The sequence below is a fragment of the Neophocaena asiaeorientalis genome, unplaced genomic scaffold, assembly GCF_003031525.2.
Source record: "Neophocaena asiaeorientalis asiaeorientalis breed wild unplaced genomic scaffold, Neophocaena_asiaeorientalis_V1.1 scaffold43, whole genome shotgun sequence".
In the NCBI taxonomy this organism is placed as follows: Eukaryota; Metazoa; Chordata; class Mammalia; order Artiodactyla; family Phocoenidae; genus Neophocaena; species Neophocaena asiaeorientalis.
Genome location: NW_020173674.1, coordinates 2,532,591 through 2,551,055, shown reverse-complemented (window position 1 = coordinate 2,551,055; position 18,465 = coordinate 2,532,591). Strand labels below are relative to the sequence as shown.

General features: G+C 51.2%; 1 protein-coding gene across 1 annotated transcript; it reads right to left on the bottom strand.

The window, feature by feature from the left end:
• Nucleotides 1-2,969: 2,969 nt before the first annotated feature.
• On the bottom strand, nucleotides 2,970-16,325 carry LOC112402372 (actin-1-like). Its single transcript, XM_024749256.1, has 5 exons — nucleotides 16,216-16,325; nucleotides 10,634-10,766; nucleotides 8,456-8,566; nucleotides 3,885-3,948; nucleotides 2,970-3,070 (listed from the first exon to the last, which is right to left on the bottom strand). The coding sequence occupies exons 1-5, from the start codon at nucleotides 16,323-16,325 to the stop codon at nucleotides 2,970-2,972; spliced, it is 519 nt and encodes a 172-aa protein (XP_024605024.1).
• Nucleotides 16,326-18,465: the final 2,140 nt, after the last annotated feature.

The window sequence follows — 18,465 nt, the reverse complement described above, 5'->3', positions numbered from 1 at the left end:
TCTCTCTGCTAAAGAGTTTCCCCAAAGACCTGAACACAGTGAGGGAGTGAGTCATGCAAGGAGCTCTCTGGGGCCACTGTGTCTGGGCAGCAGAAGCCCTGTGGTGGGAGTGGGTCTGAGCAGAGCAGCCCGCAGGCAGGTGTGACCAGAGTGGGTGAGTGACGGGAAGCATCGGGGGGGGGGACGTCACAGAGTTGGCAGCAGGGCGGGTCACACAGGCAGAGACTCAGGTAAAGCCTGTACATTTCCTTCTGGGATGAGCGCCCATTGGGAGTTTTCAAAATTTTTACTATGGTAAAATATACATAACGTAAAATTGACCATTTTTAAGTGGATAGCTCAGTGGCATTAGGTACATTCATAGTGTTGTACGACCATCACCACCGTCCATCTCCAGAGCTTTTTTTCTCATCTTGCAAAACTGAAATTCAGTTCCCCATTAAACAAATCTCCCCGTCCGCTCCCGCAGCCGCTGGCCCCCACCACCCTACTGTCTGTCTCTATGAATATGGCTCCTCTAGGGACCTCCTACGAGTGGAATCAGACAGCATTCGTCCTTTCTGTGACTTTTTTTCACTCAGCCTCACGTCCTCAGGTTTTATCCATGTTGCAGCATTTGTCAGGATTTCCTTCCTTTTTATGGCTGAATAATACCCATTTATGGATGGACCACATTTTGTGTAACTACGCATTTATCAATGCACACGGGGAGTGTTTCCACCTTTTGGCTGTTGGGAATAATGTTGCTATGAATATTGCTGTACACATATGGTTTAGGTCCCTACTTTCAATTCTTTGGGGTATATATTCAGAAGTGGAATTGCTGGATCACACGGTAATTCTACGTTAAGATTTTGGAGGAACCTCTAAACTGTTCTCCATAGTAGCTGTACCATTTTACGTTCCCACCAGCAATGCACACGGTTCTAATTTTCCACATCCTCGACAACATTTGTTGTCTGTTTTCCTGATTATAACCACCCAGCTGGCCGCGAAGCGGTGGCTCATTGCGCTTGCACGGAGGGTTCTACGCAGAGGGATGCTGTGACCTCATCTGTGTGTTTCAAAGATCACTCTGGCTGTTGGGCAGAAGCAGGAACTTCAGGCAGGAGGCTGCTGGAAATTCCAGGAGAGAGGGGACAGTGACAAAGCCTCAGGGAAAGGAGGAGCACAGTGAGAAATGATTGGATTCTGTATAGCGTTTGGAGGTAGAATCATTAAGATTTGCTATACTTTATGTGGGCCACGAAAGAGAAGAGACAAGAATTACTTTAAAGATTCTGAGTGGCGCCATTCCTTACTTGGACAGAACTGAAGGGTTTGACTGGGGCACGCTAATTCTGACGGAGTTCTCAGCACTTTCTAGGCACTATACCCTTTGCCTGATGTACTTGGAAGCTAAATGCACCTAAAAAGGTGAGGAGATTCATGACTTATATTTTCACTTTCCTTTGTAATTTCATGTTACGTGAGTCCCATTTATTGCTACTTTCCCCCGGGTTTCCCTTAAGTTAGTTAAAACAATTGTTGAAAGTTGAACGCAGATAGTACAAAATTCAGAATATTATAAAGGGGAATTCGTTTAGATTCCACCGTCCACTTACAAGTCATTAAAAGCGTTACTTAAAGGTTTACTGCCATAAAGGTATCCTGATCTATTCGTTCAACTACCATCATTCAAAGTGAAATTTGTCATCAAAATGGGGGATGTCCGGGTGGTCTTCAGCCTACAGATCAGGGTACAGGAACGCCCTGTCAGAGGCAGCGTGCCGGGTGAATAGCTAACGGAAAGGTAACGGCAAGCAACTTTCGCTCCTATTTCCAAATTTATGGAAAGAATGATACTTGTTTTCAGGTCAGGAAAAAAACAGGAACATCTGATAACTGAAACAAACAAACCACCGTTCGCAATGGCATTCCACCAAGAGGGAGATGATTTTCACAGGTAGCAGAGGCTGCTAGAACGGTCCCCTTCCAGGGCCTGCGTTAGCTGGGCAGGTGCAGGGCTTAGGGCAGGCTGCGTGGCCATTATTTCATGCTGAGGACAGTAAACAGAATCTCACAGGTTCAGGCTGGGTCTGGATGGCGCAGTGGCCTGTTATCCTCACACCACAAGCATGCACATCGAAGCTTATCCTTTCCCAGCAATACCCGGAGTTCAATCATGTCCATATCATCCACAGATTCACTTTCTTCCTCATTCTCACCTCTAACCCCACTCCACCCCCCATGTTGAGATCCTCTGAGAATTTTTGGTTCCACATTGCTTTGCTTTTTAAAAATTCCATATAAACAATTATTTAGATGTAACTCCCACTTTAGTCTTCCTTAATCGCCACTGTTCCTTTCTTAGCTTGTTTCTTTATTCGTCTCATAGATAATCTTTGATTTTTTTTTTAGAGAGAGAGGGCAGGTGGGTGGTAAGTTTTCTGAGTCTTTGCCGGTGGCCAAATGACTTTCTTCCCAACATTCCAACCCCAGTCGGGGGAGGTATGAGATTTCCAGTTCAAGAGCATCCTTTCTCTCCTCCTCGTGGTTTTGTCCTCTTATCTTGTAGCAGCAGCTTTGCAGGTAAGAATTCTGATGCAGATCAAAGCCTCTTTATTTTAGAGTAAGGTTGAAAGATTTAGCAAATAAGAACACATGCCATCTTTGGGACGTGCTTATAACATAAAGTTATTTGTTGCATTTCTGAAATTCAAGTTCCTTGGGCAGCCTGGATTTTTCGGTAACCTTACTTTATAGTTTACCTGGTTTCTGTTGTTTTCTCCTACTGCCTCTAGAATTTGCTCTTACTTTCGACACTGTGGGATTTCCCCAGGCAGCATCTGCCGAGGGGATGCCCCGTTGCGCTGTTGGGCCCTCCACGGTCCTTCACATGGTGAACTTGGGCCTCCAGGGTGGGAACTCCTTCTTAGATGCTCGTGCTTTCTCCCCTTATTCTCTGCTCTCACCCTCTGGTGTCCCAACTAGGAGTTCTCTACAGATTTAAACTCCCCGTCCCTGTTGAAATGACCTCGCTCAAACTCATAAATGTCTCTCAGCTTCAGCTCCGGCATCACGAAGTCGGCTTGAATAGGCCAATCTCACGGCAACGTGATGAGGAATAAATCCGTGAAGGACATAATGCCCCCTGCATGAATGTGCCCTAACTGTGGGCTCGTGAACCAGAGCATCTGCGCTGTTTATCCCACGGTGGAGGCCAGGTCCGTGGCAGGGTGGTACTTCCCAGCCCCCGTGGTGGTTTGGGGGCCACGTGACTTGTTCTGGACAATTACTTGAGCAGATGTGCCATGTGTCCCTTTGCTGCCAGTGAAAGGCCCTCCAGGGCACCCTTATGTGCACCCACAATGCGTGACAATGTTCTAGATGGTGTCAGCTCTGTCGGCCAGATTCTGGCGTGAGGGTAAAGCAGGACAGAGCCCCTGTGACCTTCAATGGACATGTAGCACGGGTGAGAAATATGCTTTTGTTTTATGACACTGAGACTTGGGGAATGTTTGTTACTGAAGCATAGCTTAGCCACGCCGAAATAATACACAGGGGTCGCCAGAAATTCCCTCCCCTCGTGACTGTGCTTTGACATAGCGAGGGCCTTGCGAGCATTTCCCAAGATGCTGTCTGTCCTTTCTTAACCCTTCTTGTCGAAGTCTGGTGGGGGGAGGGCCACCTTCATGTCTGAGCTGGTTCTGAGCTCTGGTCAGTTCAGCCAAGCTGAGGCTCAGCCTGGAGCTGGTGCTCATGAGACAGGCGATGGGGTCCGGACAGTCACAATCAGAGGGTTATCCTCCTGACGATGGAGGAACCGACGTCCGTATACACTCCTCGCTGGTGACCCACACGTCCTTGAAGGTGGAGAGCGAGCACAGGTTGGAGCCACCTACCCATGAGCCATATAGGGAATATGGCTAAATACAGGGCCGGCACGCTGGAGGTCTCAAACAAGATCTGCGGGAAAGCGTGGGACACTCAGGGGGCGGGTTTCCCTTAATTCCATGAGCACGTGAGGCTGACTGGCCCGAAGCACTGGGCTCCCCCTGAGGGATCCAGACAACAGGGTCAGGAATGCCAGCCCTGCCCTGACGAGCTCTGCAACACTGTTTCCCTGTCTGTAAAATGGGCTCGCATTCTTCCCAGGTAGTAACGGGACATCACCTTATGGACCGTCTCAGGACTGATCACAGGGCATCACGTCATCTTATGAACCACCGTTTTTTCACAGTGGGGATGCGGCTGAATTCCCAGTGCCTCTGTGAAGCCGTTACCGGTCCCTCCACCGAGTACATCCTTCTTTCTGTTCTCTGAGGGCAGGCAGATGTTACAGAAATTCTCACACTTGGGAGATTTGTTTTATTAAAATGGAACAGTGAAAGCTAACAGTCATTGTGTGTTAACTGCATGCCAGACACTTAGTCCAGACGTGGCTTGGTCAAGAAATCTCTCCTGGGTGCTGACTGTATACAAGGTGGAAGGAGTGAACAGGGTAGGCACAGCCTTGCGTTTACAGCCCGAGGTGATCCCCCGGGGGTATGTGATATTGGAGCCCCCCCTTGTCCACAGGAGGGACCAGTGGACAAGACTGCGAGGAAGCAGGTAGCAAAAGAGGGATGTGAACACGGATGCTGAACGCGACAGGGCACTGCCTCTGTGAACCTGGCTGGGTGAACAAATGATTCTCCTGCAAGATGGTGACACGGGTCCATAGGACTACAGGTTCTTTTGATGGCAGAACCCAACACGGTGTCACTCAGACAGATGGAAGGCAGATTTTGTTACGTACAGCTCCAAAGCAGGGACAGTTGCCAGGCTGGGCCACGGGGGTGCGGCACCCAAGGACGGGGTTACAGTGAGCTGGAGCTGCGGGGGGCAGCTCACGGGTGGCCAGCGGGGCGCTCTGCTAGGTTGCACGGGTTTCTTGGATTGGCTTGTTTGAATAATTTCATGGCCCCTGTGCAGGGGCAGTGACATTAGGGACTCGGGGCAGTCCCTAATGGTCTGGTACCCGGTTCTGAAGTGATTAGGGCCGGTGCATCGTGGACCTGGGGTGTGTGACAGGACCTTAACGGGAGCGGTTGAGGTGCAGACTTAACCAGCTGCCTAAGAGGGAAATTAACCGGCCTCTCGCAGAGATCTCTTAACCGGGTCAAGACCGCACTTTTTTTTTTGATTGGGGTACAGTTTTTTACAATGTTGTGTTAGTGTCTACTGTACAGTGAAGTGGAGTTCCCTGTGCTATACAGCAGTTTCTCATTAGTTATCTATTTTATATGTATTAGTTAGCGTATATATGTCAGTCCCAATCTCCCAATTCATACCACCACCCCCCTTTCCCTCCTTAGTGTCTACACATTTGTTCTCTATGTCTGTGTCTCTATTTCTGCCTTGCAAGCAGGTTCATCTGTACCATTTTTCTAGACTCCACAAATATGTGTTAATATACAATATTTGTTTTTCTCGTTCTGACTTACTTCACTCTGCATGACAGCCTCTAGGTCCATCCACATCTCTACTAAAACACAGTATTACACACGGCCAAGATACGCCACCAAGCTCATTACTCACCAAGCGTGCTGCCCACTCAGTGCGTTATTGCAGAGCAGGGTCTGGGGGGATTGAGGATTTACCCAAGAGAAGTGAAAACACATGTCCATACAAAGACTAGCCTGTAAGTCTGTGCTGTTCCTGGATGCCCCCCACATTGGAACCTGGTGGATCCTGGAATTTAAATCCTGGAATTTGGATCCTGATGGAGGAGGGAGGGCATCTTTTATGCTCCAACTAGAGACCGCTCCCCCTAAAAACACAAAGACATAAACCAACCTCCGCTCCCCCTGGCCTGGCATGAGGCCAGAGGTCACAGAGCTTGGAAGGGTCTTCAGGGTTCCTGTGGTCAAACTCCCACTTTATAGATGAGAAAACTGAGGCCAGGGGACAAGAACCAGCATTTACTGAGTGCTCGATCGGCGCTAAGCACTGGGACAAGCACTTTACAGCGTTAACTCATTTCATTTCAACAGCGACCCCAGGGCCGATACCGTTAGCAACCTTCTGAGGAGGAAACCAGGACACTGAGAGGGCCAGTCAGCCGCCTGAGGTCACACACGTTGGTGCAGCCAGAGGTCTTAAGGCCAGGCTGGGCCCTTCCTTGTACGCTGGGCTGCTCCCCCGTTGGCTTCTCTTCTGGGACACGGCCCCCAGAAATCCTCTTCAGATACAGATTCATTCCAGGAGAAAAATCAACCCTGCACTTCTCAGCCTGTCCCAGTCTCGGGGAGGAGCCCTGGACATGGGCTACTGGACAGAGGGACGTAGGCAGGGAAGCGACCCTGCTGGGAGGGGCCTGCACGATGGGGAGCTCGTGGTGGCGCCCACAGATGCGGGGAAGCCCATTTGTCCACAGTGAGGTGGCATTCCTTGTGCCCCGGTGCGGTGCGGACCCCCATCGCCTGCTGTTTCAGAAGCCTGTGGGAGCTTCCGCCCTTTGGCACCTCTCTCTGTCCTGGGCTGTATTCACAGACTCCCCCCGAGGTGACCCACCGGGATCTGCCCATGGAGGTGCAGAAGGAGAGCCGGGGGATGCGGGAGAGGGTGCTGGAGACTTGAGGGCCCCTCTCCCTACCTGCTGAGCCTTCCCAATGCAGGTATCCCCCTGCTGCTCCTTCAGCCCTGGGAGTGGAGGCGAGGGGACGGCTCCCTGTCACCACCCGGGGGCTCTGCAACCCTCTCGTGCTGCTTTTCTAAGACTCATACTCACCTTGGTACACAATCTCTTTAATAAACCCTCACCAACATTACCTGACGTGAGTGTGCTTTGGTTTCCTGCTGGGATCCTGATACGATTAGAGGGTAAATTTGGAGACAGTCAGGACAGAAAGGCAGGCAGTGGGCTCGGGAAGGGTGGGGAAGTGCCCAAGACAGGCTGTGTGGCCAGCAGTGCAGTTTGTGTGAGGGTGCCTTAATGTGTCTACTTGCCTGGGCCACGGAAGGGCCAGACATCGGGTCAAACATGACTCTGGGTCTGTCTGTGAGATTGACATTTCGGCCCATAGACTGAGTGAAGCAGGTTGCCCTCCCCAAAGTGGGTGGGCCTCATCTAATCAGTTGAAGTTCTGGCTAGAACAAAAGGCATGACCTTCCCCTGAATAAGAGGGAATATCCTCCTGTCTGGGGACCTTTGAACTGGGACGTCGGTTTTTCCTGCTTTTGGACTGGAACGTATACCATCCGCTCTCCTGGGGTCCACCCTGCCGACTACAGACCCTGGGATTTGCTGGCCTCCATAATCACATGAGCCAATTCCTTATAATAAACCTCCTTCTATATGTGTATCTCCTACGGGTGCTGTTATTCTGGGGGATCCCGAATAAGACAGTCTGGAGTGGCACATTCCCTCGGGTGAGAGACAGTTCTGTCTCTGTCTTCTCTCTCCAGCTCACAGGAGCCCCAGTGGGCAACTGGCATTCTCGGAGCTGGTATCTGATGCGGCAAGGCTGCAGGCCTGTGCCAGGTCCACATGGCGCCCGGCGGGGCCCACTTCCGTGACCGACCTGCCCACATGCAGGGGAGATTCACCGGCTCCCCTGAGTGCCGTGTTACACGAGGTGGCATAAGGTAACGCATCCTGAGCTGTGCTGCACGGTGCTCTGCTTCTGGGCCATGGCACGAGCCTCCTCTGTGTGCAGGTGGTGCATGGGCCACTGGGCATGCCCGCTGGGTCACCGCTCACGGCAGGAGGCACCGCTGGGCTCCAGGGAGTCGGGGCCAGGTGGTGGGACCTGGCTGCTTGCTTAATTGGCTCACCTCAGTCCTCAATAAGGCAGCCCCTGTGGTCCCCACCTCACCTGGACCCCGCTCCAGCCTGAGGGGTACTCTGCCACCTGTACTGGGGGTGCACCCCCCTTTCCCCAGCAGCCTTGATGGGCTCCACCACTCAGTTCAATCTGGGGCAATCCGACCAGCACACACCACCAACTCCTTGGGGTGCGGGGGTGTCAGGCCCTGCGTGAGGCCCAGAGATGGAGGAGGTCTGGGAGCTTTTAAGTCAGGGTTAGACCTGCAGGCAGGACACACCAGCATCAGTGTTGGGAATGGGGCTGTGCACTCAGACCCCAGGGTCTGGGCGGGTCCACAGGCCACTAGCTGGGTGACCTCAGCCAAGTTACTTCCACTCCCGGAAGCCTCAGTTTCCTCATCTGTGCAAAGGGGTTAATAATCGCCCCGCCCATAGAGTAGCCATAGGTCTAGATGAAATAATTCAGATTAAACACCTCGCCCGTACCAGACTGCTTGGCGAGCTCTGCAGAGGCAGCCGTCACTCTTGCCGCTAATGTCAAAGAGGATGGGTCTCAGCTGGTATCTCAGTCTCTCCGCAGGGAGCCCGAGGCTGGGGGGAGGCCCGAGCCGCCCGCCACGCAGCCTTCTCCCTGACCCCCTTGCCCACCACCTGGCCTCTTACCTGCAACCCTTTCTCTTTGCTGGACGTCGGGTTCAAGGGCGGCTCTGTCAGCATGAGAGGATGCTGCTCTGGGGCAACGTGCAGCACCTGGTAGAAGGAGTAGTGCCAGGTCTGAAGAGAGCGGGGGGCACGTGTTAGGAGGATTGAAATGGAAGTCGTCTGCTCAGGCTTCAGAGGCGATATTAGGCCTCGAACCGATTCGTGACCTTGCCTGGACTACGTGCCTGCTTGTGAGCTGCCGCCAGCAAGTCTGGCGGCACTTCAGGTAAAGAAGGGAGGGGCTCCCCTGGTGGCGCGATGGCTAAGAATCCACCTGCCAAGGCAGGGGACATGGGTTCGAGCCCTGGTCCGGGAAGATCCCACATGCCACAGAGCAACTAAGCCCGTGCGCCACAACTACTGAGCCTGCACTCGAGAGCCCGCAAGCCACAACTACTGAGCCCATGTGCTGCAACTACTGAAGCCCACACGCCTAGAGCCTGTGCTCTGCAACAAGAGAAGCCACCGCAATGAGAAGCCCGTGCACTGCAACGAAGACCCAACGCAGCCAAAAATAAATAAATAAATAAAATTAATTTTTAAAACTTAAAAAGAAAAAGAAGGGAGTGGATCATGGAATTTCTTGAGCCTCATGGACCTGGTCATTTCCTGGGGGTCTAGAAATCCGCATGATACACAAAATGAGATAAACAGCCCTGCTGAAGAAACCGAGAGCTGCATATTTGCATGCAAATTGATGATATCAGTTAGCGGCCTGGTATTATAAGCGACAGTCCCCTAAACTGCAATTTGAAGTGTCACCCGTGGGGTGGACGCACCGCCCGGGACCTTTCCCAGCTGGGACTCCAGATCGCCGTTTTCAGGACTTCCCAGCGCTGAGTCTGGGTGTAGGTGTCGGCCCAATCTGGCGATGTACGTGCTTTTACTTTTCTATCCCTTTTCATTTCTATTTCTTCCTTTCTAATGATTTTCTATTAAAGTTAAATTGAAATTGTCTATTTGTGTGACGAGTGGTGTCTTTTTGCTAACAAACCCTTCGAACCTAAAACAAAAGTAAAACTTTCGGCGAAACAGCACGTCAGGACATAAAATTTACCGCTGTCAGATTTTTTTCAACTGTACAGTTCAGTGGCGTTAAGTATGTCCACATTGTTGTTCAACCGTCACCACCATCCATCTCCAGAGACTTCCCATCTTCCCAGACGGACACTCCGTCCCCATTAAACACTAATTCTCCAACCCGCTCCCAGCCGCTGGCCCCCACTAGCCCACTTTCTGTCTCTAAGAATTTGATGCCCCTAGGTCCTCACGTAAGGTGGAATGATACATTGTTTGTCCCTTTGTGACTGCCCTGTTTCACTTAGCACCATGTCCTCAGGGTTCGTCCACATTGTAGCCTATGTCAGAATCTCCTTCCCTTTTAAGACAATGATATTCCATTTTATGGACGGGCAACATTGCGCCCATCCAGTCATCTGTGGAAGGACACTTGGGTCACTTTACCTTTTAGCTCTTGTGAATCGTGTTGCTATGAACGTGAGTGTACAAACATCTCTTCCTGTCCTTGCGTCCAGTTCTTTGGGGATTCACTCAGAAGGAGGATTGCTGGACCATACAGCGATTCTAGCTTAATTTTTGAGGACCCACCATACTGTTCTCCATAGAGGCTGCACCGTTTTACATTCCCACCAGCAGTGTTTCAGAGGCTCAGTTTTCTAATCCCTCCTTCTCACCAACATTTGTTATTTTCTTGGGGTGGGGCGTGGGCGTCGTTTGTTGGTTGGTTTTCTAAGTAACAGCCATCCTAATAGGTGTGGAGTGGATTTAGGATTTTTTATCCATCGTCAGCTTTAATCCTCACAACAGCGCTATGTGATAGGAAAAGTTATACCCCTTTCTTACAGATTAGGAAACTGAGGACCAGAGAGCCAAGTTACTGGTCCAAAATGACGCAGATCATAAATGGTGGAGGCAAAATTCAGGCCCAGGTCTCTGACTCTAGAATCGATGAGGTTACTACCGTTGCGTTGTGTCTCCAGGGACCCAGAGCCAGGAAGTGCCGGGAGAGCCCTGGATGCTGGCGGTACATCCCTTCCTAGGTGCCAGGCAGCGGGGCTGCCATTCGGCATCGATGGGGGCCCTGGGAGCGGGTCCCACCCAACAGAAGCTGCAGCCTACCTTTTCCATGTTGTCCCAGTTGGTGATGGCTGCCCGAGAGATGGGATATTTCAGGTTGAGTTTCCCTCGATTTTTCTGAACTTCATTTCCGATGAACCAGTCTTCTTCTTCCATTCCCACCAACAGCTTCTGAAAGACATAGGCCAGGCCAGATCTGCCCTCAGGAGCAACTCGCCTCACTGGGCTCTCGCGTGTCAGTGCACAGTGAACGGCGGGGAACACCAACATGCCACTGGGGATGGCTCTGGGTCACAGCACCACCATCGATGGCCTTCTCAGACCCATGCACTGTGTCAGAATGCCACTAAGGGGTTTCAGCAAATGACCTGCAGGGAACAAGCGCACCCGAGGAACCCCTGCTGGGACACGCTGTTGCCCACTTTGTAGGTGAGGACACTAAGGCCACAAAGAGAGAGGCGGGGGAGGAAAGAACCATGGGGTGAGGGACACACTGGCTTCTACATTTGCTTTGGAAAATGAGTGGGGGAAAGCGTGCGATTTAAGTTAATTTCTGTTATTTTTTAGGAAGATAAATCTATCTACTTTCATGCGGATTAAACCATTCGTTCTATCATTCGGAAACGATCTGAGAGTCGGCTGTGTGTTAATCTGGGTCCACCAAGAACCAGACACCAAGAGATGAAAGGTACGAGGATTTTATTAGGGAGCACGCCAGACAAGGCGAGAAGAGACACTGGGCCGTTGTGCAGGTTTGAGGCTGGGTGCAGGACGGAGGGCTGGGTGGGTGCTCTGGAGCACCGCGCCTGCGGCAGTGAAGAAGCAGCAGGGTCATCCTGGTTTGACATGGACGGTGCTCAGGTCTGCCGACCGCTCTGGTTACAGTGGGCTGGGTGACTCCGAGCTGAGCCTCGTCCCGCCTCTCCGTGGCTGCAGGTCCCCCACGAGGGGTCTCACTCCCAACCTGCTGCTACACCGAAGTGCCCAGGAGGAGTCATGGCGCTTGGATGGAAATGAGTCCACGCAGAGCATCCTGTTACGTGCCGACCCCTCTTGGAGACAGACACTTCCTTCCTGCTACCCAGGGGCTTGCCCGAAGTCTGGGAGGATGCAGGCGAGATGTCTCACGCAAAACAAAGACAGACAGCCCAGTCGGCTGCGGTCCTGATAGACGGTTTGCTGCCAGATCATTCGTCTTGGTCACACGTTGCTATTTCGGTGAGGAACTTGGGGGTTTTTTGCTGTGATCTTATGCTTCCCCAGGTACGTAACCTACTTTATATACACTCCGTTTCCTATTGTACCTCTTTGTAGCGATAACAAGTCTTTTTTCCTCCCCCGTGGCTGTGGAATATTTTCCATGGGGCAACGTTAAGTTGTTATTTGGAATTTTTTGGTTTTTTTTTTTTTTTTTTTTTACTTTTTGTAGTATTTAGTTTGTTTTTTTTTTTTTACATTATTTTTTAATATTCCAAACCATAATGGAAAAGAATGCAACTTTAAGTTTTGACCTTGCAGGACAAATTATTATACGTGTCGGGGCAAGAGATGCCACACCAGGGATTTCAAACAGAGGGATTGACTACAGGGAGGTGGTCACACAGCATTGGGGGTTCGAAAGCACAAACAGGGCAGAGAGTAGAACCACCCGACACTGCTTGGCTGCAGGAAGAACCGGGCAGTGGGTTTGCAGAACAAGGGCTCAGAGGAGGCCCCACAGGGCTGGGAGGGGTTCTGCTCTGCCATTCTTTCATGGCCACTGGGCGCTGTGTGGATGGAGCCGGAGGATGCGGGAAATCGCTGTTGCTGGCGGGAGGCTGAACGGGAAGACTGTCCCCTCCCGCCGCCTTCTATCTGCAGAACCTCTCAGGGAGCGGTAGCTAGAGGAGTCCCAGCCCCGGCATGGGCACCACAGAGCAGAGCAGAGGCAGAAACCAGCTGCAGTGTGTTGACTGGTGGCCCCCAAGATAGGTCCATGGGCCGCCCCCAGAACCTATGTTGCTGCGACCTTATTTGGAAATAGGGTCTTTGCAGATGTGATTCATTTAGGGATCTGGAGATGAGATCATGCTGGATTTAGGGTGGGCCTGAGATCCAATGACAAGTGTCCTTATGAGAGAGAAGGGAGGGGAGATTTGGGACAGAGAAGGGAATAGGGGAGAGAGAAGCCCCGTGACGATGGAGACAGACCAGGCCCACGAATGCCTGCGCCCACCAGAAGCTGGTAGAGGCCAGGGAAGATCCTTCCCTGGACCCTCGGAGAGTGTGGCCCTGAAACCCCGCAGATGAAGAAGGTCGCCTGTCATACCAGTAAACAAAGGGTGTCGCGGCCATCAAGCCATCAGTCACTGCAGCCGCCCGACCGTGCACCCTGAGGGTGGCGAAGAGCAGGACCCTGGCCCGAGATAGCTGAGGTGCACATCAAAGGAATGATTCCAGTGAGCCTGGAGGCTTGCATCTTCCCATACCTAGAAAAGCGCTCAATTCGTTAATTTGAGATATGCATTTTTCCTTAATTAGCAATAATCTTTTGACATACCGACGACCTGGTTTTTGTTGCGAAACCCCTATATATCCTGGCTTCTCCCCTGCCTCTTCAGAGCAGTTCTTCAGAGCTGTCTGAGAGCCTGTCTTCCGGGCTCGAGTCCTCAGCAAGTCTGCCAAGTAAAACATAATTCTCAGCTTTTAGCCTGTGCGGGGTTTTTTTGTTTGTTTGTTTGTTTTTTTCAGTTGACGACACCTTGATTCTGGACTTGGGGCTCCAGAACCGGGAGAGTCTAAATGTCTGTTGTTTCACCACCAGGACAGCAGCCCTTGGTCACGGCCGCCCCAGGGCACTAACCCAGCAGCAGTTACAACAGGGGAAGTATAAGCCCCCCACTGCCTGCCCCCTGCCCCCCAATTTATTCTCACTCCCCCTCTCCAAACTACTGAGTAGTTAAACCCCTAAAAGTGGAGTGGGAGAGGTGGGAAGTAAATGCATTCTGTCCTGTTGGTGGGGAATTATTCAGAGAGAATTCGGTTTCTGAGAGAGCAGATAGCAGACGAGGCTCAGAGACCGAGAAACTTTGGGAGGAAGGATCGCGGGGCGGCCCCAGACTGGGTTCCTGCTTCTGCAGATGCAGTGGGGGATGTGCAGGGGCTTTCAGAACGTTCCGCTCCCCCTGCTGCAGTGGCTGGCAGCTGTCCCGGTGGATAAAGCTCAGTCTATAGCTGTGCGTCGGGAGGGGCTTGGTGGGGTGTCGAGGCCCCTCTCTCATTCAGCTCAGCCATGGTCAGTAGATGAAGGAAGGTTCTCCAGGCCTTTTCTTATCTCCAGCATTCACGCTGCTCCAGACTCCAGAGCCTACGGGACTGGAAGCCAGCGGCCACCGCTAGCAACAAAAGCTTCATCTGGGGAGTTTGGGCGGCCCTTCTGGGAAGTCTAACGGCTCAGTCTCCAAGGAAATTAACACACCCAACTGGTTCTCCTGGGTGTGTCTTGACCCATCCCCAGCCAAACACTGGCCTAAGGGTTGCTGAGAAATTGACATCAGTCAACCTTGAGTAAAGGGGACCGCCCTCCACCATGTGGGTGGGCCTCATCCAATCAACTGAAGGCTTATTAGAGAAAGGACGGAGGTCCCCCTCCGGTCCCCCAAGAGGAAGGAATTCTGCTCCCGGTTAGCCGTGGGACTCAAGACAGCAGCCCCACCTCCTCCCGGGGTCTCCAGCCTGCCGGCCCACACTGAGGATGTTGCAGTACGCGGGCCTCTCACTGCTGTGGCCTCTCCCGTTGCGGAGCACAGGCTCCGGACGCGCAGGCTCAGCGGCCATGGCTCATGGGCCCAGCTGCTCCGCGGCATGTGGGATCTTCCCGGACCGGGGCACGAACCCGCGTCCACTGCATCGGCAGGCGGACGCTGAACAACTGCGCCACCAGGGAAGCCCCCGCATTTAATTGATTACAGGAAATAGGCTTCATTCGGCCTCCATGACCTTCCCTGAATTCCAACAAGCAGGTTCAACCAGCTGTTAATTAGGGAAGGGCGTGGATGCAGAGACTAGGGAGAAGCAGTTAGGAGAAACAATAGCGCAGCCTGGGGGCAGGGTCCTGGTTCCCCATCAAGGGATACACACAACAATATCTTTGAGCTGTTCTGCAGATACTGAAGCCTCCTCCAGGTGGGAGAAGTTAACAGTCTGCTGCCCACAAGCACACAGACCCCAGACCAGCTGGAACCAGAAGGTGGATGATGCCGACTCCCGACTACCTCACCACCAACCAATCAGAAGAACGTCCGTGGGCTGACCACGCCCTCTTTGAACCATCGCGATAAAACTCCTCACGACCCCCTCCAGGGTGGGACACACAGCCTCGAGGGCATTAGCCCGCTGTGGCCTCCTTTGCCTGGACAAGCAATAAAATGAATCTTTTCTACTTCACCCCAAACTGTCTCTGAGAATCAATTCAGTGTCAGGGTACAGAGGCCGGATTAGGCTTCAATTTCTCGAGGTCACTGTAGTCGGCTGAGTGGTGTCCCCGGAAGATATGTCCACTTGAAACCCGTGAGTGTGACCTTATTTGGAAAAAGGCTCTTTTCAGATGTAATTAAGGTAAGGATCTCAAGATGAGATCACCCCGATTTCCCAGGAGGTCATGGTTAGAAACTTCCTACTGGCCAGAAACTGTGTTAATCATACATTCACCATCTTGTTTAACCTTCAGGCCAAATGTATGTATGTATATACTTTTGTTAACCCTGTTACGTGACAGAGAAATCTGTCACCACACATGCCGTGTGGTCCCACTTAGGTGAGGTCCTTAGAGGAGTTCGATCCATAGAGACAGAAAGTAGGTGGTGGGACCAGGGCTGGGGAAGGGAGATGGGGAGTGTTTCATGGGGACAGAGTGTCCATTTGGGAAGATGAAAATTTTCTGGAGGTGGGTGGGGGTGACGGTTGCACAACGAGGTGAATGTACCTAATGCCATTGAATTGTATGCTTAAAAAAATTTCAAGTGGTAACTTTCATGTTATATATATTTTTTATCACAATAAAAAACCCTGAATTTCTAAATTCTCTTGAAGAACAAGAAAATCTGGCAATACTGGGCCTGCTTTCTTGCATGTCACTAGGCAGCAAAGATGCCCCTTCAGGCAGAGCATTGGCCTCAGTCCCCACCCATCCCTATTGTCCTCCTGTCGTGGAGGCTGAGTGTCAGTTTGTCACCTAGTACCAGTGGACTGATGTTCACCCTAAAGGTGGAGAACTCCTTCTACTCTCGGAAGTGGGAAAATCAAACAGTAAATAGATGGGCATGATTTATTTTTGACAACTGTCTGCTCTTCTATCATATGTAATTGGCCTGTTCTTTCTAAGTCTGTGGTTCTCAAAGTGTGGCCCCGGGCCAGCAGCCTCTGCATCCCCTGAGAAGTGGTGGGAAGTACAAACCCTGACCCTCTCCCCTAGACCCGCTGAAGCAGAAGCTCTGGGTGGGCCTGGCCCCCTGCCTTTTGCCAAGCCAAGCGCCCCGAGTCTGGTGCACGTTTACCACAGCCACCCTGCTCTACGGACTTGACGTGGCCAGCCTGTGTGGGGGAGGAGCCGCGGCCCCCAGGGAGGACACCCGGCACTCCCATCCTGACGGAGTTTCCCGAGGATGGTTGGGAACACAGCCAGGGGCGCTTCTGTCCCCGCAAAGCCCACCTTGCTGACGCCCAAGCCGCTGTCGCAGATGAGGGGCACATTCATTGTGCGCCATGTGACCTAGATGTGGCTGCAGGGAGAGACAGAAGATGCGGTTATTCGTGCCATTTGCAAGGCTCTCACCTGCGGGGTAGGTGAGGTGCCAGGTACGATCTTGGCTCCGCGCACCCAGAGCTGGGTACGCCTGGGGGGCGAGCCACCATCTGGCTGCTCTGGGCAGTTCGCTGGAGCGGCCAGGCTCTCAGATGACCACCTGCATGTGGCTGCATTGGGCTAAGGCTTTTTCTCCTACCTGGTGTGGCCCGTGACTTGCTTCACTGGGGTCCCCTGAAGCAGCCCCTTCACCACTCACCCAGCCAGGGGCTTTGGGCAGGGGGACCCTGGCAGGCACCGTGGTCTTGGTGGTCTGCCTGCTGGTGTCATGGCCAGGCCCCCAAGCTCAGCACCCATACTGCCTCTCCTGGGAGACCTCTCCTGCCTCCCGGCCCAGGGTCGAAATGAATCCCCCCCTCCACTTGGCTTCTAGACAACATCTTCCACATTTTTACAAGTTTGGAAAACATGAGAAAGTATAAAGAAGGAAATCCCTATCTCCCAGAGTCCTACCGCCACCCTGTTCTATTTTGATATTTGTTTCAACTTTGCTTGTATACATGATTTAGAAAAATTAATTACCCTCAAAATAAATGAATCCATTTTCCCTTTCGAGTATTGCATTTTAACTAAACCTTTACTGCAACAAATGTTTTTTTCATTTTGAAAGTGATTTTAATTCTTTTCCAGATAAAGACAACATGTTCACTAGAGAAAACTATGGGGGGAAATAAAAGTCTTCCCAAATCCTACTAGTCATAGACAGCCTTTGTCAACAGTGGGCATCTACCCTTTCGACTCCTACATATAGCATAGGGGTCACTGGGGTCATTTTCTGTCTGGTGCCTTGTCAACAGCCATGTGCGGTACGATTCCCGGGGGCAGTGGTACGTGGTCTAGCTGTATGTTTATTGTATGCACGCATTGCATATGAAATAATATCATATATATTTCTGCACCTAAATGTCTGCAGCGCTGTTTACAATAGCCAAGACGTGGAAGCAACTTAAATGTCCATCAACAGATGAATGGATAAAGAAGATGTGAGATATATATATATATATACACACACACACACACACACACACACACACACACACACACACACACAATGGAATATTACTCAGCCATAAAAAAGAATGAAATAATGCCATTTGCAGCAACATGGATGGATCTGGAGCATATCATACTAAATGAGGTCAGACAGAAAGACAAATATCATATGCTAACTCATATATGGAATCTAAAAAAAAGATACAAATGAACTTATTTACAAAACAGAAACAGACCCACAGACTTAGAAAACAAACTTATGGTTACCAAAGGAGAAGTGGGGGGAGGGATAAAAAGGGAGTTTGGAACTGACATATACACACTAGTATATTTACGATAGATAACCAACAAGGACCTACTGTAGAGCACAGGGAACTCTGCTCAATATTCTGTAATAACCTAAATGGGAAATAAATTTTAAAAAGAATAGATACATGTATATGTATAGCTGAGTCACTTCGCTGTACACCTGAAACTAACACAACATTGTTAATCAACTACAATAGAAAATAAAACTTAAAAAATAAAATATTACATATATTTAAAATATCATCTATATCTCTAGCTATTATCTGCTCGTCCCTTTAACTGACCCCCATCGTGGCAGGTTTAGACCCAATCTTTCTGGTTTTTATAAATAACCTTGTGATGAGCTTCCTTATTCCTCTTGCTTTGTCCTGAACCCTGGACCAACTCTTGATCCTGTACGTCCTTAGAATGACCGGTGGGAAGACCAAGAATTTTGAAAGGCTCCATAAACATGTTGGCGAGTTGCCGTCCGGAAACATCGGCTGATTTGCTGCTGCCACATCGAGGCCCGTTCCACCCCGTCCACCACCACCTCCACCTGCCCCGGTCTCCCTGACGGGCCACGAGCTCCTCCAGGCAGAGTTCACGTCGGCCCCCAAGCACCTGTCGCTCCACCGGATGCCCAGCTACTGTTTGTTGATTTGCTTTGGAATTCCGGTCTGTCCTTTACGGAGGACTTTGGGCATTTTCGTGGGTGCCCTGTATGTCTGGTTGCTAGCTGCGTATCTTC